At 57.1% G+C, this 22661-nt stretch overlaps 1 protein-coding gene across 2 annotated transcripts in view; it reads left to right on the plus strand.

The window, feature by feature from the left end:
• PDE2A (phosphodiesterase 2A) overlaps nt 1-22661 on the plus strand; it is a 358875-nt gene that overhangs the window by 97333 nt on the left and 238881 nt on the right. The window contains exon 1 of one of the 2 annotated variants that reach the window (XM_084626205.1): nt 3595-3813. The exons of the other annotated variant lie outside the window; for it this stretch is intronic. Coding sequence (XP_084482331.1) covers nt 3793-3813 — 21 coding nt within the window. The 5' untranslated portion in view covers nt 3595-3792. Of the gene's footprint in view, nt 1-3594; nt 3814-22661 lie in introns of those variants that run through there. 2 annotated transcript variants of the gene reach the window in all.

The raw sequence follows: 22661 nt of genomic DNA on the forward strand, positions 1-22661 counted from the left end.
GAGGGCAAGGAAGGGCAGTCTTGTGCTGAAGTTATACAGGTGGGAGTTGTGCTCTAGTCCCGTCTCTGACACAGACTCCCCACAGGACCTTGGGACAGTCACTTAATCACCCCTGTCTCGCTCAGTTGCACCATCTGTAAAATGGGGATAAGAATGCTTACCAGCCTGGCTGGGAGGCTTGGTTTGTTAATTCTCCAGTGGAAGCTGACAGTGAAGTGTAAAGGGTTATTATTACAACTGTAGCAGTATGTCCCCCAAATACCTGACGTAGCAATGTTTTCCGTGTTGCAGTTTGTGGAGGGGGCTGGTGGAGTGTAAGGCCTCAGATTGCTCTGGACAAATAATGAAATCCATATTTGTATTACAGTAGCCCTGAGCAAATACCCAATAATTGACAGTCCCTGCCCCAGAGTGGTTGCAATCTAAATAGACAAGATGGGCAAAGGAAAGTTCATTATCTCCATTTTGCAGATGAGGAACTGAGGCCCAGAGAGGCCCAGATCCTCAAAGGTATTTAGGCACCTAACTCCCCTAGGATACCTTTGAGGATTTGGGCCAAAGGGAGTCTGTGGCAAGGCTGGACATTTTAACCCAAATCTCCTGGGGTCCAGTCTAGCACCTGAACCTAGCAAGGTACTGGGGAAGCCAAACACCACAGACTTGTGCTACTATCTGACAACCTGGAAGTGAAACTGACTATATGCAAACTAAAACTGACCATTCTAGTTCCACTGTCCTTGCTGAGGGTGGTGCAAACTGCCGGCGAAGAGCACCTTGGATTGAAAACAAATCCAGCCAGTTTTTAAAAGCTTAGATGTCATTAATATCATACAGACCAGGAATTCTTTCCGTACCCTCCTATGTGGGAGGCGATACAAGGTGTTTCTTATACTCTCAGAAGGTGACTCAGGTGGTGCACAGGTCTCATGTAGGACCTCTCTACAAGGGAACTCCATCCTCCAGATTTGATCTGGAAAATGTCCCTTTGATGCCCTGCTTCCTTAGCAGCGATGCTGGGCAGTGACGGGGTTTGTTAGCCAGAGATTTGTTCAGAGCCCCTGTGCCCTTGGAGACTTTCCCGCACGTGGGATGGGACCTGGCAGTGTTACTCAAGAGCCCACGAATGCAGGGAGGGGAATGAGCTGAACAAGGTTGAGAGGCAATAACCGGAGACAAAAAATGGCCTGAAAATAGCTGGGGGCAATGGCAGATTGATTTGTGATTGGAAAACAGGGAAAGAACATTTATTTCCCTCTTAACGAAAAATGTCTGGTGATGGGGCGTTTAACACAAACCACTGTGCAAAGAGCACTTGGGGCTTGTCTAATGCACGCCCGGCGGCATGGGGGTGGGTCGCAGTCCAGGTGCCATCCAAGGTGTTCTGCTCTCGCTAGAGCTCAGGAAGGGCCGTGTGTCGCTCCCGGCTGGCCAGTTGAAGAAACAGCCTTTGCGAGCAGCAGGGGGAGTGGTAGCCAGTCCTCAGTGCTGGATGGGAGGCGGAACCTCTGAGGGGGAATAAAGGCAGGATAGGTGAGAGGGAGGATGATCCAGTGGTTTGGGTGTGAGCTTGCCACGTAGGAGACCCGGGTTTAAGCCCTGCTCTGCTGCAGGCTTCCTGTGTGACCGTGGGCAAGTAATTTAGTCTCTCTGTGCCTCAGTTTCCTATCTGTGCTGTGGGGATGATAGCACTGCCCTGCCTGGCAGGGGTTTCGGGAGGCTATTCCGTTAAAGAGTGGGAGGTGCTCAGATACTGCTGTAAAGGGGGCATCATATAAGTACCATAGATAGTAATAAAGAGGAAAAACAGGAGATCCCAGATCATTCTCCTCATAGACACTCTGGTCCCGCTCGAGGCAATGGCAAAGCTCCTTCAGAGCTCAGTGGGCATGGGAGTTGGTCCTGGCTGCCCAGGTCTGCAAAAACTCTTCCTTGTGCATGGGCTTGACTCCTGCTATCCTATGCCTAGTAACACATCATGACTTGGATGGTCACACAGTGACTCCTGGGAGGGCTAAGAATCCCTTGACGTTAAGAACATGACCCCAAGCCAGACCCTGCCAGGCTGACCCATGCTGAGGAGCCAGTCTTTCCTCTGGCTGGCCCACAGGGTCGGTGTGAGCCCGGCTGGCGGGTTCTAGCCCTCTGCAAATTGTAGCAAAATCACCAGTAGTAGGAAATCAACAGCTGGGCTGGGTCTATGGGCACTGGGAGGCAGTGTGGAGCTGCGGACAGGGTCCAGGACCAGCAGGCAGGTCTGTTCCCACCTCTGCTGAGTGGCCTTGGGCTAGTCACTTACTCTCCCTGGGTCTTGTCAGTCCGTGGGACTTGGAAAGTGCTTTGAGAGCCGGGGGTGAAAGAGCAAAATATTAATCCTGCCTGGGCCCCAGAGGGCACCTGATGAGGGGTCTTCCATTGTGGGCTCAGGCCAGTAGAGATTAGCAAATGCTGACAGGCACAACATCTCCTGACATGGAAGCCTGTGAAGCTGGGGACAGTCTGAACTTTAAAGCAATCAGTTACTGCTCAAGGCTCAAACCCTGTGCGGTTCACTGGGACCCGGCTTCCGCTGAAGGCAGGATCGGACTCTGCCGGCCTGATCCAAAGCCCATTAAAGTCAATGGAAAAGCTTCCACTGATTTCAGTGGCTTTTGGCTCAGGCCCTCAATGGGTCACGGCCGACCCTGCTATGCCCTGACAGCTCCTGCAAGCACAGAGGACGTGTGGGAGCAAGGCGCGCATGCCCGGGCCCTGAGGTAGAATGTGCAGTTGCGAGCCCGGCCCCTGGCGAACGGGGTGGATGCCGTTCTGTTTGTTGGAGGTGGAGTGTCTGTCGTGCTGGAGGTTGGCGTTGCCGGTCTGATCGTTGCAAGCACTAATTGGCGTGTACAGTAATTGCAGATCACTGCTTGGTCCTGTCCTTACCCCCTGGCCTGAGGAAGGGGAGGCCCCGCCCTGCAAGCCCTCACACATGCAAACATTTCAATAGCAGCTGTCATGAGGAAGCACTGGAGGATCAGGCCCTGATTTTGCATGGTTACCTGCCCACCTCGTAACTCCGCCGGTGTAGGTGCGAGCGGGATGGCACGGTTCAGGCCCCCCATCCGCTGGGAAAGGTCAGTACCAGCACAGAAGGATCATTCCAACGAGCAATGGGACCTTTCCTCCGGGTTTAAGTGGCCTCCGTCCGCTTCTGGGAGAAGCCTCTGGCACTGCAAATGCTCCTGCAGCCTGTGACTTTTGGAGGAGGCATAGGGATGTGCTGGCAGTATCGGGCAAGGCAGCTGGGGTAGATGGAGCATCCCAAGTTAGGCCGGACAATAACATGGGGGCACGGCTGTGGTCGCCACCGAGGGGAGGGTAACAGGAGTACAATCAACCCAGCGAGTCCAGGCTAAGCAGCTGCTCTCACAGCAGCTGGAAAGGGAGATATGATTGGGGGTATGGGGGGGGGGGGGGCGGAGACATGGCTCAAAACAGTGAGCTTCCGAGTTCCCTCGCGTGTGGTTTGCTTGCTAGACAGCGCGAGGTGTCCCTCTGGTGTGTCCCTCCCCCGCCCCTTCGCCGGGTGGACCCCATGCGCTCCAGGCTCTGATCCGCACAGCCGCCTGGAACAGCTTCTACCTCTGAGGTCGCTCGCGGCTGCAGAGAAGTGAGATTCCTGCGGGGGACTGGAGGAAACGGGTAGGACGGCCTCGTCTCCTGCAGACAGAGCACATCCACTCACAGCCTCGGCGAGCTGCCCTGTCCAGAGATCCCTGCGACCATCTCGGGGGCTGGTGATGGGCTTGGAAGATGGAGAACATCCAGGACAGTGTAAGGCCAAAAACCCTTCACTTTTTATTCTTAATGCCAAGGGCAGTTCCTGAAATTCCTAGTCCCTGCCCAGACCCAGCTCATTTGTCTCTCCCTCTGGTCTCACCCTGGATTGTCAGTTCCCGGCTTTCTTCTGCACTTTTCTGCCTCTCTTCTGTTCCACTCCCTCTTTCTTTCTTTCCCCTCCTTTCTCACGCTTTCCCTTCTCTCTCTTCCTCGTCTGTTTCCTCCTCCTCTCCTTCCTCTGGTTTTTCTCTCGTCCCGGTGCGGATGTCTCTCAGTTGTGTCCATGCAGCTGCTTTTTCCGTGTTCTCTCCCCCCTGCTCTGCGTGTGTGTTTGTGTGTGAGCTTGTGTGTGTCGCACGCACCCCTTCCAAGTTGCGTAGTCATCAGGTGTTTGTGTGAGTATCTGTCAGAGAATCTTCTGCAGGAGACTTAGGAGGCAGATCCTCAGCTGGTGTCAATCAGCATTGAAAGCAAGGGAGCCCTGCTGATTTACACCAGCTGAGAATCTGGTCTTTTCCCCCCGCAGGGGCCTTATGACGCTGCCTTTAGGCTCTTTCATCTCATGTGCCAAAACTATTTGAACATACCCGAGATCCCCCATTGAGATGCATGCTGCAACCCCAGGAGAAGCAGCCGCAGGTTCTGAGCTGCCATCTCCCTGGTGCCAGGACAGAGCTGGCAGCGGTGGGGGGAGGGAGAAAGGGCACTGCTGGTCAGAAGCTACGTGAATCTACAGCCAGTGACCCCGGGGGTTATGGGAGGTAATCAGATCTCAGGCTTCAGGGTGTGAGCTGATCGTGTCAGGGTCAGGAAGAGATTGTCCGCTACACCGTTGGGCTCTTGGCGAGGGGTGTTTGGGGTGGGAAGACCACATTCCTCGGCAGCGCTGGGGTTAGCCACTGCTGGGGGCCGGTCTGACCTGCTGCGCTCTCTGCTGTACGTTGTCCCGGAGCCTCTAACAGCCCAGGATGGGAGCACTCCCCTGCAGAGCAGGGAGCATTGTCTATATGCAGAAGGCAACAGTGAAACCAGCGAGAGGCTAGGGCCCTATCCTGCTTCCATCCGAGTCAATGGCCAAACCCCAGAGTGAGCAGGACCGTAAACTTCTAGCGTCTCTGATCCCTAAGACTTGCTGAAGGCCCTTTCTGGCCTGCCTGTTGTTGGCTTGCTGAACCCTTTCTACCTGCCCTCCCTGCAGGGAACGAAGCCATTGTGTTGGGCCCCTGCTCCCATCCCACCAGGCAGCAAACTGGACCCCCTCCCATGGAAGGCGGGACAGAAATTTCACCCGGGCAGCTAAGTTTGCATGGAGCCTTTGTCAGTAAATACGGAAAGTCTAAAGAGACAGAGGGCCTATTCCCAGCCCCCACGTTTGCAGGGAGATCAGCTCCCCCACCGTGAAGCGCAGCATCTGCCCGAGACTTGCGGTTTGGGTGTGTGTGGGAAATGCTGCCCCCTGCCCGCAAACTACACCGAAGTTAAAAAGTGTGTGGGGGGGGGGTGCCCACCCTGGCTCCCCTGGTTTGGGTGCCGGTGGCCCCCTCACCTCTACAAAGGCTCCGGCATTCTTGCTTCACACACTATCTTAGCCTTAGTTGGGATCGACCCTTGGACAGGAGGAGAGCCAGCACCTCCATGAAATCCACTCGGGACCTGGCTGTCACCAGTTGATTGTACGTGGATGACGCCTGGATATTAGGAGCATAGGAGTTGCCAGACTGGATCAGTCCCAAGGTCCGTCCAGCCCAGTCTCCTGTCTCTGACTGGCCAGTGCCAGATGCTTCAGAGGAAGTGGCAAGAAACTCCAGAGCAGGCCGATGTGGGATCATTTGCCGCCCCTGGAAAACTCATCCTAATCCCTAACAGCTAGAGATCCCTCTTTGAAGCCTGCTAAAATCTTGGCCTCCGCGGCATCCTGTGGCAGTGAGTTCCACAGGCCAATTACAAGGCAGCATTGCATTTGTATCCATTTTGAATTTGCCACCTTTCTGTTTCATTGTTCTTGTGTTTGAGACAGAACAGAAGCACTGGCTTGTTCTGTGTTTGAACAGCGGCTAGCACAGTGGGTCCTGGGCCATGACTCTTGGGCCTTATTGCAAAAGAATTCATAATAATATAGTGATGTGCAACAGCCAAAGTTTGTAGGTAGATCAGAAAGGAACGGGTATGTGGAAAACAGGGAAAGAGGGAGGGAGTGAAAGAGCTTTTTTATAGCACTCTCCTTTGCAGCATTACTGGTGCATACACAGTATCTATTGATTTGATTTTTTTCTTTGTGCGTGTGTTGCAAAGAGAGGGGAAGGAAGATAGCACACGAGAAATAACTGAGAGCTGCTGAAGGGGAAAGAGGAAATGAGCCCGAAGGCGGCTACTGTACAGAAGCAAACAATGCCAGCCGCGCTGATATCCTTCAGATAACAAAACCTGGCCAGTGCTCTGCTTAGTGGAGATGTTAATTTGTTTATAGGCATCATGTGTCTGCAGGCTGCAGCGTGCCAGGCACTTTCCCAGGAAAGAGGAGATAAGGTGTCCCAAGGAGTTAAGGGCCGTGCATCAAGACAGCAGCGCTTCTGGTTTCTTAATGATCTGGGAACACACAGCGCTCTCCTTTGGAGCGGGGTGACCGGGGGAGGAGGCGAAGGGGTGTGCAGGTGTGTGTGTGTGTGAGAGAAAGAGAGGGTCCGTTTCGTTGACTGATGGTGACGTTATCCCTAATCACCCACCCTGTGGGTTTTGAACCTTCCATTGTGAAACTGACCGGCCTTTATCTCAGCAAGGATGTTGAAATGGACTAGCCTGTCTCAGCTGCTGCCCAGTGTATGACTCCGTTTCCAGCTAGTCAGCGGGTGGCTCGCTCCCGAGAGAGAGTGGCAGAGGGATGCGCAGGATGGAGCGAACTAATGTTGTGGCCCTGAAGGCCGGTGACATGGCGCCAGAGCTGTAACAGGTGGCTAAAGGCTACGTCCCGGCGTAGCACGTGTTGCCGATAAGAGGGGTGGGAAATCCAGTCCTTTGATTTCTCTCTTGACGCTCCCTCGTAGGACGAGAGGGGGAAGGCAGTGCAGCGTGGAGACTCCTAGTAAATGCCCTTTGCTGGTGAAAATTCTGCTTTGGTCTTGAAGAACACGCCACGGTTCGGCTTGGGGCCGGGTCGGGCGTGTGCGGCTAGAGATGGGTGGGGACAGCGAAAACCCCTTGAGCACCACCCTTCCCCCAAACGCTGGTGCTCCTTAGCGATATCCCGATGAGCCCTGCGGAGAAGTGATCTCTTGGTGAGGGGAAGGGACATGGCGGTGTCTAGGGATGCCCCCCAAAACATGGGCTGGGAAATCACCCCACCCTTGCCTTTGATGTGCTGGAACGTGAACAAGGGGTTCCCTGCGAGCTCAAAGTCATCTTAGCAGCTTGCCAGGCCCCTGCAGACTGTGCCTCAACCTTTACAGTGGGCTAAATCCTGATCGAGTTACTCCATGGCACCCCCTTTGACTTCAAGGTGAGTAAGCGTAACACACACCCCAGTAGGTCAACACACACCCCAGTAGGTCAGCAGCAAGATTGGAACCTGGGATTCCCAGTCCTAAGAGCCTGGGCGTTTGCCACTTGGGCTGAAGGAGAAACTCCGTTGGCCAGTGCCAGTAGTGGGCTCTTAGCCACGTATGTGTCCAGCCCTGCGTGGGACACATCACAACTTAGCCAGTGTGAGTTACATCGGGACGGAACGAACCCTGGGGAGGACGGAGTTCCAGCCCCAGCCCCGGCAATTGATTCTCAGTGATAAATGCCCATGACGCCATTTGCATCTGCCTTGCTGGTGGAGTGGAGGGGGCCTGTGGCTGGCCCCGATGTTATAGGCGAGGCGGGACAGCAGGAGGACAGCTAGGATGCCAGAGGCTGCTTTAGCCCCATGGCTGTGTTTTGGATGCCTCTGAGCTCGGGCAATGACACGGTGCATCAAGCGTGGAGGGGTGTGACAGCACACTCCGGCGCTTCCACTCACTCCGGTGAGCCAAGTGACCAGACCACCAGGAAGCAGGGCCAGCTGGCGGGGCGAGGTGGGGGCTCAGGGGCAGCCTGGGGTATTGCCCGGTTCGTTGGGCACCATCGGGCTGGGACCTGACAAGGAGCTGCGAGTGGCCTGCTCCATGGGGGTGAGTGGGAGCCAGAGCTGTCGCCATCCCTGGCTAAGCTAAGCATTTCCTGCTTTATGCTTTTGTTAGCCCTGCACGGCCAAATCCATGTAGACAAGACCAACAAAGGGCGGGAGGGGAAACCGAGGCATGGAGAGGGGAAATGACTTGCCCAAGGTCTCACATGAGTTCAGTGGCGGAGCTGGGAATAGAAACCAGCCTTCCTGACACCCCATGCAGCGCCCTGCGCATAGCACCTGCTGCCTCTGAAACGGTAGCGTAACCATCTTTGGCATGAAAGGCACGCTAGCCCGATATTAATACTCCAGCTGCATTGGTTCTAGGCTGCAGATTGACATGGGATACGTCCTGGGTGGGGGGCAGGGCAAATTCTTCCTGGGCTTCATCTCAGGCTTTGAAGCACGCAGACAGAACGCCCTGGTAAATTCCACTCTAGCAGAAGCTGCTTTTGTCCATAGGAATGCCTAAGCCCATCTCGAAATATATTAAGGTCCTTGACTCCTTGACTTTGATGGTGCAGAGCAGGGCAGGGTTGGCTTGTGCTGCCAGGTTATTATAACTCCTTTACTCTGGTGCATCTTGTTGGAGGATCCCAGCGTCTGCCGGGGGATGGGCTGTTCCGATGCAGATGCCTTTGATGATTGATTCCCCACCAGAAAGGGAGCTAACGAATTTACCCACTGATCCACCTCCTAATCTGCCCGCCCTCATTCAGAGCCCCTTATGGCCAAGTGTAAAGCAATCGCTGCGACCCTAAGGAAGCCATCGCTCAGTCTTCCAGGCAGAACTACCCATCTGTCCCCAAGCTATTAATCTGAGCACGCTTACTTACTTACTCTGCAGCTGGGCCCCATCACATCCATTCTTCCTCTGTCCCCCATATAACAGCTCGGCCCAGTCCCGCTCTGCCATTATCCTGTGTCCCCTGCTAGCAGCCCCTGGGCAATTACCTGCGGACACTGCTATCAATCAAAGCCTAATTGATATGTGTTAGCCAGGAATTACTCTAATAGGGGATAACGCTACTGCTCCTGCAAGAGAGGCTCGGTCCTAGCGGAGGGCGAGGTGTGCATCTGTCTGGAGTCGATGCACCGTTTGCTCTTTGTGTTAGTCCCAGCTAGAGACACCCCCCCGGCTCCAGTACAACTCTTAGGGAGGCAGCGTGTCGTGGGTGTATCCAGCTCTGGTACTCTTATGGCTTTGCTTTCCCTGGCCTGGGTCTTCACGTTTGGAAGGCTCTGGCCTGCCTCCAGTGGCTGGGGCAGCGTGCCGAAGAGGGGCACTCTGTGCTCTCCCGCTCTTTCTCTGTCATGGCGACTTTGCTTTTCATAGAATCATGGAAGTGTGGGGCTGGAAGGGCCCCCGAGTGGCCGTTTAACCCAGCCCAGTGTGCTGGGGCAGGGCCATGTCCACCTAAACCAGCCTTGACAGGGGTTTGTCCAGCCTGGTCTTTAAACCTCCAGATTCCACAACCTCCCTCGGACACCTTTAGCAGAGTTTAACTCCCCTGAGAGTTAGAAAGTTTTTCCTACATTCAAAACTAAATCTCCCTGACTGCAGATTAAGCCCATTGCTTCTTGTCCTACCTTCAGTGGACATGGAGAACAATCGATCATTGTTCTCTTTACAACAAACCTTTAATGAATTTGAAGGCTGTTATTATGTTCCCCCTTCAGTCTTCTTTTCTCAAGACGAGACCTGCCTGTGTTTTTTAATCTCCTCACAGCTCAGGGTTTCTCGACCTTTGATCATGTTTGTTGCTCTTCTCTGGACTTTCTCCAATTTGTCCCCATCTTTCCTGAAGCCTGGCACCCGGACCTGGACGTAGTTCTCCAGCTGGGGCCTCACCAGTGCCGAGTAGAGCGGGACAACGACTTCTCATGTTTTTACGTAAAACATTCCTGTTAATCCACCCCAGCATGATACCAGCCTGTTTTGTAACTGCGTCACATTGGTGGCTCACATTCGATTTCTGCCCCCCTTTAAACCCACCCCCGACCCCGCTCCTTTTCAGTTCTACGACCGCCTGGCTGAGGTAGTTTCCCACGTGGCTGTTTCCCTTACATCTAGACGATGTCATTAGACTGGAAGGTCTTTGGGGCAGGGACTAAATAATTCTGCATCTGTCCAGCACCTAACACAATGGGAGTCTGGGGTTCCTAGGCCCTCTTGCGATGCAAACATGAAGTGCAGACGAAAAGCAAAACCCTGCCATGTGTAGGGGAACTCGTTACAGAATCTGGGCCGTGCCTTCTCTTTCCTCTCCTGAGTTCAGGACTCTCCACCAGTCCTCGCTGCCTCCCAGAGCTAGGATATGGAACCCAGGTGTCCTCTGCCAGATCTGAGCAGTAAGGCCTACACGCACTGACTGACCCTTTGGTACAGTGCCCTTCAGCATGCACCCAGCCAGCCATAAGCGCTCGGAGGTTTGGAGCTCGGTGGAAGCGATTTCAAAGGTCGCCCAAATGTTACTCCACAGTGACTAATACAATGAAATATTAACATCACCCGCCGTGCGTTTTACAACCGTGTTTCCTTAAGGGAGGTAATTCTCTTTGGGACTCACAGGCTGCCTTGGTGATTAGCAGGTCTGCCCTGGGATGCACCGTGGGGTAGAATTTTGTAAAGGGAAGGAGGATCGAGTGGTTGGGGAAAAGAGACCGGGAGACGGGACTCCTGGGTTCTAGTCCCAGCTCTGGGAGGGAGTGTTGCGCTTAGAAAAGACAAACAAAGGGCGGGAAAGGGAAACTGAGGCCCAGAACGGGGAAATGACTTGCCCAAGGTCACACATGAGGTCAGCGGTGGAGCTGGGAATAGAAGCCAGCCTTCCTGATATCCAGTGCAGTGCCCTGCCCATAGCACCTACCAGGGACTGGGAGTTCGGGCTCCTGGGCTCCAGCCCTGGCATTGGGAGGGGAGCTCCTGGGTTCTCCTCCCAGCTCTGGGAATGGTGCTGTTCCTGTAGCAGGAGCAGGATGCCCGGGTTCAGAAGCACTCGCCCTTTCGGGCCATGGCCTTGCGGCAGGCGAGACTTCTGCTTTATCACTGGCACACGTGGCAGCTGCCCTTCGCTGTGGTTGCATAACGGATTAGCCATCAGGCCTTATCTCCCCACAGGTATGAGCTGCAGAGCTGCCAGGCCACGGTGAGTCACTCGCCCGCTGGGCAGCGTCGTTTCCAGGACACCGAGAGTGAGCTAGATACTGTGCTCAGCCTGGCATTGCTGCAGCCCGGCACCTTCTGCTCACCTGAGGAGCAGAGGGTGTGGGGAGGAGGGGGGGTTGCAGAAAAGGGAGCTGCAAATTCTTTGGGGGATGGGGGTGGAGGCTGCTTTCTCGCTTCTTTCCCTCGGCGTGGGTCAAATTCTCCTCTCTGTTCCACCCCTCTAATCCCAGTGACTTCCAAGCTATGTGAGGAGAGCTTGGCCCCTTGACGCTCTCTGGAGAGTTCTTGCACATCCCTCTGGGAGCATCCGGGTAGCAGCCGCCAAGAGGAGGGCCTGGTTGCGCTAGGCGCTGCACGCACAGGTAGCGAGCGAGCGAGAGAGGCCCTGCGTACAACTTAGGAAGCCAGAGGGGGGGAAACTGAGGCGCGACACAGCGATCCACCCCAGGGCACACAGGAGGTCGCTGGTAGAGGTGGGCCCAGAACCCAGGTCTCCTGAGTCACCGCTGTGTGTCCACGCTGCCCGCTTTGAGGGTGGTGGTTTCTCTCTGGCTCTATTCCTCTGCACATTTGTACCCTCCCCACGCCGTCTCGGAGGGGAAAGCCAGGAAGGAAGGCATCCCAGCCCTGTCTAGAGCTAGGCCAATCTCCTCACTGAGGCTGGTCATCTTCCTGGGAGGGTCTGGTCGTAGCACTGTTAATTATCTCCTGCCATCCCGGGGTGGGGGCCCTAATCCATGTGTCAGTGGAACATTTCCACAGAGGGAGGGTCACCTGGCCCCCTGACAGCTGACAGGCGGGAGGAAGCATTCCTGCCTGGCAATGCAAGGCCCCTGAGGCGGGATCTTGGGGGAAGGGAATCAAACCAGCCCAGACAGGAGGACTGGCCTCAGGGATGCGGTGAGCAGAGCTCGGGAGGCTGGGGTCACACGTCTGGGACGGCTGACCCTGACCCAGGCCTGCATGAGGCCCATTCACAACAAAACCTCCTGCTCATGGCTCAATTCTGCCCTGCGGCGCCGAATGGCCCTGATCCAGCAAAACTCTTAAGCACAGGATCTGAGTCGGGTGGGATGGATTGGATCGAGCTCTGAAAAGCACACGCTGGACCATGGTGTGTGTGTGGTGGTGGGGAGGCAGAACCTCGCTATCCCCTGCATCTGAACAGCAGCAGATCATGAATGTGCCCGCTGCCCCCGAACGCGGAATGCTGCCTCCTGTACCCCCTGGAAGCCCACTGGGGCCATAGCCACTCCCCACGACTCAGCAGCTGGTGGGGGCACAAGGTGGCATGCTGCCCCTGGGGAAGCCCAGAGAGGAAGCACAGGCCTGTGCTTTGCAGGTAGAACTGAGCCCCCTGTGACTTTGAGCATACCCCCGTTCCTCCGTGCCTCAGTTTCCCTGTGGAGCTAGCCTGGTTCTTCCCTCCCTAGGGGTGTTGTGAGGGCTGTCTCCTGTCTTCTCTGAATCGTAGTGTCCCAGAGGGGCTGAATGTTACTGAGCATTTGGAGAGGCCAGGTGGCTGTAGGGTTCCCAGAGAAGCATTTGTCTCTGCCTCTGCATCATTTCCTCCTTGCGACACAAACCCATTAGCAGGGCAATAAAGGAGAGGAAAAGGTCTGGGAGTGCCGCTTCACACAATGCAACGTTCAGCAGCTGGACAGGGTCGCTTCTTCCCATTGCGGCTTCCTCCCCCGCCCCACCCGGACTGAAGGGAAATGGGCCGCTGGTCACCTCAGGGTGATCTCCCAGGGTGGAGTGGGGTGGGGTTAGTTGCCTGGCCATCCAGGATCCTCGTTTCAATGCAGGGGGTTAAATTGATCCCCGTGGTTAGGGCTGGGACGAGGTTTTTTCCTAAGGCATGGAAGGCTGGTCTAGAGGTTAAGGCACTGGCATGGGATTCAGGAGATCTGCCGTCAATTTCAGTTCTGCCACAGTGCCCCTGTGCGACCTTGGCCGTGTTACTTCATCTCTCCGGGCTTTGGGTCCCCATGTGTAATACTCCCTGTGGCAGAGCCTGTCTCATACCGTGTGTCCGAAAAGCAGAACGGGGCCCGGATCTAGGTGCTACTCTAATCCCTGGAACGCTGTCCTCAACCCCGCCGTTCACAGAGAGGTGTAAGGAGGTGTCAGGCAGGGCGTGGGGGGCGCGCATGGGGGCAGCTGGACCTGTCTGTATTGAACATGAAGCCAGAAACTCCAGTCTGCCAAAGCGAACAGGGCGGAGCCAGGCCCCCCCCCGGGAAGGGTTGCGTGCTTCTGGTCTTGCCGGGACTGGAAGACTCCCAAGGAAGCCGTTCTCAGGAGAGCACCAGCTGAGCGGGGGCTCATCATCATCATCGTCGCTCCCATAACCACATCGGTCACTGGGGCACCATCACTGATGAGCAATCAGCCAATTCTCTGCACCCCTCACGATTGTGCATCAGTTCCAGGGCTTGAGTCTCCGCCAAGTCCATTCCTGTCCACGCGTGTTTGCTGTCAATCCAGCTCTTCTTCAGTCTTCTGCTCTTCCCCTGTACTGACCCTTGGAGGAAGATCCTGGGTCGGCCAGATGATCTTGTTACACGGCCGTACCGCTTCAGCTGGCGCATCTTCGCGGCCGCTGGGAGGTCTTCATATGACCCAGCGCGTTGGGTGATGATGTTGCGGACCTCTTCATTAGTGACGTGGTCGAAGTAGCAGAGGCCCAGGATTTTGCGGAAGTATCTCATCTCTACTACCTGTGTTTTCCGTTCAGTTAGACTCGGGAGGCTCACCCGAGACTAATCCAGCGGCAATCAGAGAATCGTCCTTCGCATTGCTGGGGAGCTGTTCAGCGGCGGATCTTGGAGCCAATGAGTTATCCTCGCATCCTCCTGTGATGGGGGCAGATAACGTCCCTGTCTCCTAGAGGCACAGAGAGGGCTGATGAGCTTGGCCAAGATCACACAGCAGTTTGAGGCAGAAAACCCAAGAGTCCGGGAGCTCCCTGCCCACCCAGCACAGCACTGCCCTCCGTGATCTCTGAGCTCAGCCTCTCCTAGGGACATGAGGGACCTGTTGTCACCCTGTGTCAGGAATTGCCAGTTCCAAGAGGCCAGGGAGAGAACACCCAGCCCACAATGGGGTTCTCGTGGACTGTGACACACTACGGGCGCCAATGAATTAGACAGGCCACGTTCACCCCCTGCTGTGACTCTGGGTTTACACCAGCTCAGAGGGATCAGAATCTGCCCCAAAGAACGGCCACTCTGAATCAGACCAAGACCACACAGCTTGGACACCTTGGACATGACGCCATCTTGGGTTGGTCCAGTCAGTTTGATCCTCCCTTGGCCCATCGCTGAAGGGAGGCAGAAGAGAACTCTCGGGAGGGACGTGAATGGGGAGAGGACAGGTGTTGAGTGCCCAAGGGGAAGGATGGAGTCCCAGGCCCAGGGATAGAAAGAGGTATCCAGATGGGACGAGGTGGAGGACACCAGCAGGGGGCTGAGGAGGACCTGGGGCAGAGGAGGTGGGGATGGGAAGCTTGAAGGCAAAAGGGAGCCAGTGAAGGGATTTGGGATGGGCTCAGAGCAGGACCAGAGGCACTGCAGGCCGCGTCGGTTGCTGCCGTGTGTCCGCCGGCTGCAGAGAAGGTGCAGCAGGGGGAAGGGGCCATTGGACTGAGCCATGGTCCAGTTTTGGAGACTGTTCGTTCAGGCTGGAGATACTGGAGTCTTGGGGCTGTGGTTGTGGCTTTGGGGTGACCTGCAGGACACGCCATGGAAGGAAGGAAGCTGAGCCCTGGGATCTCTGGGCCACCTTCATCCCTGGTGGGAACCAGCAGTGTTCCACCAAGAGAGGAACGTGGCCGTCTGTGCCTAAGCAGTGCACCGATCCAGCCTTCGCCTGCCAGAGACTTGCTTCCTCCTCCTTTGGCCAAGCAACTTGCAGCAGAGCTCGTGGTGGTGGACCCTGGTGGGCTGCCTGGAGAATGGGACTGGATATCTCATGGGAACAGGCGCTTCCCAAGGGGTGGTCGACCCATCTTGGGGAATGGGCGTCCTGGACTTCCATCCGTTTCCTCTCCTGGGCGAGTTCTCTGTCTTGCCAGTCTTCCAAACTCCCCCAGGATCTGAAAACCAAGCTGGGCTTTTAAACCAGCTGGCTCCCCAAGGAAGATCCTGCAGTGCTCCTTGGCTGGCAGCCTTGCTGATGACGGCTGAGCCAGGCTAGGAGCCAGCTGGGCTCAGCAGGGCAAACGGATAGGATTTGTGTGTGCTGGTTAAATCCAGAGGAAGCGATACACCGGCGGGCTGGATTCTGATCTCCGTTCCACTGGTGTAAATGTGGAGGGAGCCTGAGGGGTTGCTGTGGATTTACACCTGTGACTACGGCCTGAATGCAGCTGCCGATGGGGAGCTCTGGCCTCTGTGTGTTCACTGGAGGGGAGGAATTTACGCGCCTCTGGGATCTGCAGCTCTGCCTTTTCACATGGCAACGCTCTGCAGCAGCGTTCCTCCAGCCGCGCCAGAGCGCAGCCCCTGCGAGAACCGGGCCAGTGCCCGCCTCTGTGTCCCTCCGCAGGGACCCCGTCGCAGCCAGCGGGGTCACGCCGCAGGGGGCAGCCTCCGCTCCGGGGACCTGGGGAGCCTGGGAAATTCCTCCAGGTCGGATTTTTTTGTTGAACCGAGACATTTTCCACACCGCTGCTGGTACACATCTGCCAAACCCACATGGGCCCTGCACAATGGGCCCAGTCAGCCCTGGGCTGCCTGAGCACCGCCCCGGGGGACCCGCCGAGCCAAATCAATCCGTCACCGACACAGGGGAGCGGGTCGACTGCCAGATCCTCCAGCTGCGGCCAGCAGGGAGGCCATGGCAGGCAGGGTGCTGCCCTGGCAGCATCCGTCATCCCCAGGGAGGGAGTACTAGGGCTGGGGTCTCCTGTCCCTTATCCGGGTGTCAATCCGAGGGACTCCATTGAAGCGATTGCTGATGGGAGACTCGGCGCCATGGTGTCTGTGGGGGCAATGCTCAGCCAGACTCTCTCTGTGCTCCAGGGGAGCCTGAGCCAGAGCAGTGGGGGGGTCTTTCCTTTGACTGCCGGGGCTTGGTGCCAAGGCCAGGAGAGAGATGCCAGGGAAAGGGACGTCAAGGAGGGCCAGCACCAAGGGCCTCTCCTAAGCGCTGTCTCCATATTTGAAGGAATGGAGTGACCAGAGAGACATGCAGCCAGCGCCAGCTTTGGGGCCGCATAGCACCCCCGACGTGCCAGCTGCAAGGCTCGGTCTGTCTGGAGCGCTCGGAGCTGGAAGGATGGTCTCACGGCTGAGGCGCTGGGCTGGGACTGAGGGGATCTGGATCGAGTGCCTGCCGTGAGTGGCCTTGGCAAGGTCACATCCCCTTTCTGTGCCTCGGTTTCCCCATCTGTAGAAAGAGGGATGATGAGGTGCCCAGACACTGCAGTGATGGGTGGGGGTGTAATAAGCAGGTAGAGAGATGCATGGTATTTTCCAGTCGAAGGGCTCTTCAGAGGATGCTGCTCCTGTCTCACCTGACTGCTGGGTGAGATTACACTGCCCTGTTCTGGGTCGAGCTGACTAAACAGTGTAAAAGAAACACAGAGAAAATCGTGTGATGAAGTGGGAATTTTCTGTAGTATTTTTATGACACCTATTGGTGCCTCAGTTTCCCCTGAAAAGGAAAGGGGGAAGGGACTGTTTGCTCTCAGGGCAGGCTAGAAGACAAGGGGATGGATGTTGGCTAGCTGTCTGGGCCTTTGTCCCCGTATTTGTGGAGCATCTGAGAAGACCGTGGCAAATCCAGTCACCAGGGCATTCATTGACTCCTAGCAACCAGCGCCCCAGAGGGAAATGGATTCCCCCACCTCTCGGTCTGAGGTGGGGGGATAAGAGCTGGCTGCTGGAAGGAGTCGGGGCTGTCACTGGGAACTGACCAAGGGGATCAGACGCAGACAGACAGACAGACCAGGAGGTCACTGCAGCTTGGCTGGGCTCTGGGCTGGCCAGGCTGCACTGGGCTTTCCCCTTCAGTTCTCTGTGCTAACATAAGGGCCCGAGGCTGCGTTCCAGCTGGCGGATAGACCTGGCTGTTCGGACACACTGCGCGTGGTCCTTGTGAAGGCTCGGTGAGGGGCAGTAACCCCTGGAGAGTGCACAGGTCTCCGTCGGGGGTCCGTTTTGCTTGGACTCGCTGACCGGAGCTCACGGCGGGAAGCAGGGGGGCTGCAGGCCCAGAGGTCCAGTCTAAGGAGGCGGTGAAGCCAAGTGACTTACCCTGGAGGAAGAGCGAGACCCCTGGGGGGCCTGGCACATGGAAAGGTTCCTCCCAGAGACTGTTCCAAAGCTGGGTACGGGAGGGGTAGCACTGATCCTATGGGCCCGTGTCCAGTGTGGCTTTGTCGTTTGGGTAAAGTCCCTTCTGCTGCATTCATGCCCCTTTTGTGTCCAGTGCTTGCGTCCTGATCAAAGATGTGAGCTCTGCTCCGAAATCAGGCTAGCGTGCTTCTGGCACAAAGTGAAACATGGAGGGGCCACAGGGGCACAGGACTGCGGCGGATCCTCATCTCTCCCCAGATCTACATTGGTGCAACTTCCCTGACGTCAGTGGGATTTCTCCTGATTTACACCCGGCTCAGTGAGGTCGGACTCACACCTTGGAGCTGTCAGATCGTTTACTGCTGTGTCTTGAAGCATAGGAGGCCCAATTCTCCTTTCACGTCTACTGGCAGAAAGCAGGACCCAGGGCAGCGGCTGGCGTCGGCTGGGAGTCACTCCCTGGCAGTCGGCTGTATTGCACTGAAGGCCAGGGCTCAGACCAGCTACCGGCGTGAGCTGGGAGTCACTCCCTGGCAGTGGGCTGTATTGCACGGAAGGCCTGGGCTCAGACCAGCGGCTGGCGTCAGCTGGGAGTCACTCCCTGGCAGTGGGCTGTATTGCACGGAAGGCCAGGGCTCAGACCAGCATCCGGCGTCAGCCGGGAGTCGCTCCCTGGCAGTGGGCTGTATTGCACGGAAGGCCAGGGCTCAGACCAGCGGCTGGCGTCAGCTGGGAGTCGCTCCCTGGCAGTGGGCTGTATTGCACGGAAGGCCAGGGCTCAGACCAGCGGCCGGCGTCAGCCGGGAGTCGCTCCCTGGCAGTGGGCTGTATTGCACGGAAGGCCAGGGCTCAGACCAGCGGCCGGCGTCAGCCGGGAGTCGCTCCCTGGCAGTGGGCTGTATTGCACAGAAGGCCAGGGCTCAGACCAGCGGCCGGCGTCAGCCGGGAGTCGCTCCCTGGCAGTGGGCTGTATTGCACGGAAGGCCAGGGCTCAGACCAGCGTCTGGCGTCAGCCGGGAGTCGCTCCCTGGCAGTGGGCTGTATTGCACGGAAGGCCAGGGCTCAGACCAGCGGCTGGCGTCAGCCGGGAGTCGCTTCCTGGCAGTGGGCTGTATTGCACGGAAGGCCAGGGCTCAGACCAGCGGCTGGCGTCAGCTGGGAATCGCTCCCTGGCAGTGGGCTGTATTGCACGGAAGGCCAGGGCTCAGACCAGCGGCTGGCGTCAGCTGGGAGTCGCTCCCTGGCAGTGGGCTGTATTGCACGGAAGGCCAGGGCTCAGACCAGCGGCTGGCGTCAGCTGGGAGTCGCTCCCTGGCAGTGGGCTGTATTGCACGGAAGGCCAGAGCTCAGACCAGCGGCTGGCGTCAGCCGGGAGTCGCTCCCTGGCAGTGGGCTTTATTGCACGGAAGGCCAGGGCTCAGACCAGCGTCTGGCGTCAGCCGGGAGTCGCTCCCTGGCAGTGGGCTTTATTGCACGGAAGGCCAGGGCTCAGACCAGCGGCTGGCGTCAGCCGGGAGTCGCTTCCTGGCAGTGGGCTGAATTGCACGGAAGGCCAGGGCTCAGACCAGCGGCCGGTGTCGATCAGCATAGCGCCTTTGCTGTCAGGCAGTCGTGTTGCCGTGCCGTGCTGCCGCGGCTCTCCCCAGCAACCGGACACTGCGACTGGCACGGCTCAGCTCCGCCGGCCGCCTGGACTAACACACACAGGCGGGGGTTCTGTCCCCGGCGTTCCTCAGCGGAGGAAATGGCCCATTCATAATGCGCTGCTGTCATCCTGTAGCTCATTGTGTCCTGGGCAGGCTCTGCTGACCTTGGGTCAAGGCCTGAATGGTAAACATTTACCAAGGGCTACTCCCCGCTGGTTCCCTCTGTGTCTAGCCTAGTGCTCTGTCTAGGCAGTTTGTGCCCTTGGGTGGTCATGTGAATCTGGGCTCGTGCTCCAGACCTGATCCTTGGCTGGTGTAAAGCAGCGTCATCCCCGTGAAGCCCATGGAGGTTGGCCAAGTTAGATTCTGGATCATGTGCGTAAACTGAGCCTTCCAGAGCCCTCTCTGCTTCCCCGGCTCCATGTCCCCGGCTCCTCCTCCTCCCGACTCCCAGCTGTTCCATCTTTGGGACCTACGGAAAATCTGACACCACAACTCCCGTCCTCCGGGCCAAGAATTCTCCGGTGCCGGTTCCTGCTGCTTCACCCACGACCCCCATAGCGCCCCCTGTCAAGGAGTGTGGGGGAGTCCAGGCCTGCACCCCTCTTCCTGGGATTCACTGAGACTCTCAGCCAGCCAGTAAAACAGAAGGTTTATTGGACAACAGGAACACAGTCCAAAACAGAGCTTGTGGGTACACCCAGGACCCCTCAGTCAAGACTTTCTTGGGGTGCAGGGAGCTTAGACCCCAGCCCTGGGGTTCCCTGTGTTCCTCCACCCAACCCCAAACTGAAACTAAACCCACCCAGAAGGTTCCCTGCTGCAGCCTCCCTCCACATTCCTGGCAGAGGTGTCACCTCCCCCTCCCCCTCCTGGCTCAGGTGACAGGCTCTCAGGTCTCCCATCCCCAGGGCACATTCCCAGGTTAACACTCCCCCCTCCCTGCTGCGTTACATCCTCACATCTCTCCCCCCTTCGAGACTGAACTGAGCGGGGTCACTGTGACCAGTGACCTGGGGAAGTTTGGGGCCCCCTCTCTGGGACAGCGCATCCGCTATCAGGTTGGCACTTCCCTTCACGTGGACCACGTCCATGTCGTAATCCTGCAGGAGCAGGCTCCATCTCAGGAGTTTGGCGTTGGCTCCGTTCATCTGGTGCAGCCAGGTCAGGGGAGAGTGGTCAGTGTAGACGGTGAAGTGTCGCCCGAAGAGATAGGGCTCTAGTTTCTTGAGGGCCCACACCATCGCAGGCACTCCTTCTCGATGGCCGCGTAGTGTTGCTCCCAGGGTAGCAACTTCTTGCTCAGGTACACGATGGGGTGTCTCTCTCCCTTTTCATCCTCCTGCATTAACACCGCCCCCAGTCCCGTGTCTGAGGCGTCGGTGAACACCACAAAGGGCTTGTCAAAGTCTGGGTTTGCCAGAACTGGGCCACGGACCAGAGCCTTCTTCAGCACCCGGAAAGCCTCCTGGCACTGCTCGGTCCAGACCACCTTGTCTGGCTTCCCCTTCTTGCATAGCTCAGTGATGGGGGTGGCTATGGCACTAAAGTGGGGCACAAATCTTCGGTAGTATCCTGCCAGCCCAATAAAGGCTTGGACCTGCTTTTTGGTGTGGGGAGCGGGCCAGTCTCTGATCACCTCCACCTTGGCTGGTTCCGGCTTTAGGCAGCCACTCCCCACCCGATGGCCCAGGTAAGATACTTCAGCCATCCCCACCTTGCACTTCTCCGCTTTTACAGTCAGCCCAGCCCCCTGGAGTCGGTCCAGCACTTGTCTAACCTGGGATACGTGGTACTCTCAGGTCTGGCTAAAGACACAGATGTCATCAATATACGCCACCGCAAAACTCTCCATCCCCCTCAGGAGCTGGTCCACCAGGCGCTGGAAGGTGGCCGGTGCTCCCTTGAGGCCGAAAGGCAGGGTCAGGAACTCATAGAGCCCCAGAGGGGTGATAAAGGCCGATTTCAGCCGGGCATCTGCATCCAGCGGCACTTGCCAGTAGCCCTTTGTAAGGTCCATGGTGGTAAGGTACCGAGCTCCTCCCAGCTTGTCTAGGAGCTCGTCCGGCCTGGGCATGGGGTAGGCATCAGATACAGTGATGGCATTGAGCTTCTGATAGTCCACACAGAACCGGACCGACCCGTCCTTTTTGGGGACCAGCACCACCGGCGAGGCCCAAGGGCTGGCCAATGGCTGGATCACCCCCAAAGCCAGCATGTCCTAGACCTCTCTTTCCAGGTCCTGAGCAGTTTTCCCTGTGACTGGGAACGGGGAGCATCTTATCGGTGGGTGCGACCCTGTCTGCACCCGGTGGACAGTCAGATTAGTGCGTCCAGGCTGGTTGGAAAACAGCTGTCGGTACGGATGCAGCACCCCCCTGACCTCAGCTTGCTGGGCAGGGGTTAGCTGATCCGAGAGGGGAATTGTTTCCGGGGGGAACCAGCTCTGGTCCCAGGGAATAGATCTACTAAAGGGTCATCTCCCTGCTGCTCCCACTGTCCACACACGGCCAACACCACATTCCCCCTGGCATAATATTGCTTCATCATATTCACATGGTACACCCAGCGGTGGTGCGCCCGGTTCGACAGCTCCACCACATAGTTTACCTCCTTGAGCTGCTGGACAACCTTGAAAGGGCCCTCCCAGGCGGCCTGTAGTTTGTTCTTTCTCACAGGGATGAGAACCATCACCTGATCCCCGGTGGCGTAGGTACGGGCCCGCGCCGTGCGGTCATACCAGACCTTCTGCTTCTCCTGGGCTCTGGCCAGATTCTCCCTGGCCAGGCCCATGAGTTCAGCCAGTCTCTCTCGGAAGATCAGGACATACTCCACCACTGACTCTCCATCGGGAGTGGCCTTCCCTTCCCACTCGTCTCTCATCAGGTCCAGGGGGCCCCTCACCCTCCTTCCATATAACAGTTCGAAAGGCGAAAATCCGGTAGACTCCTGGGGCACCTCCCTGTACGCAAACAGCAGGTGAGGTAAGTACTTGTCCCAATCCTGCGGGTGCTGGTTCATAAAGGTTTTCAGCATCATCTTTAGCGTCCCGTTAAACCTCTCCACCAGCCCATTGGACTGGGGGTGATAAGCTGAGGCCCAGTCGTGCCGGACCCCACATTTCTCCCACAAGCACCGGAGCAGGGTCGACATGAAGTTGGAGCCTTGGTCTGTCAAGGCTTCCTTGGGGAACCCCACTTGGCTGAAAATGGTCAGGAGCGCATCGGCCACGGTGTCGGCTTCAATGGAAGCTAAGGGCACTGCCTCGGGGTAGCGGGTGGCGAAATCTACCACCACCAGAATGTATTTCTTCCCCGACCGGGTCGTCTTGCTGAGAGGCCCCACAATGTCCATGGCCACCTTCTGGAAAGGCTCCTCTATGATGGGCAAAGGTCTCAAAGCCGCTTTCCCCTTGTCCCGGGCCTTCCCCACCCTCTGACAGAGTTCACAGGATCGGCAATACTGCCGGACCATGGTAAAGACCCCGGGCCAGTAAAAGTTCTGTAGCAACCTCTGCCGGGTGCACCGGATTCCCTGGTGCCCTGCGAGGGGGATGTCATGGGCCAGGTACAGGAGTT

Source organism: Lepidochelys olivacea (genome assembly GCF_965140295.1).
Source record: "Lepidochelys olivacea isolate rLepOli2 genome assembly, chromosome: 1".
Lineage (NCBI taxonomy): Eukaryota > Metazoa > Chordata > Testudines > Cheloniidae > Lepidochelys > Lepidochelys olivacea.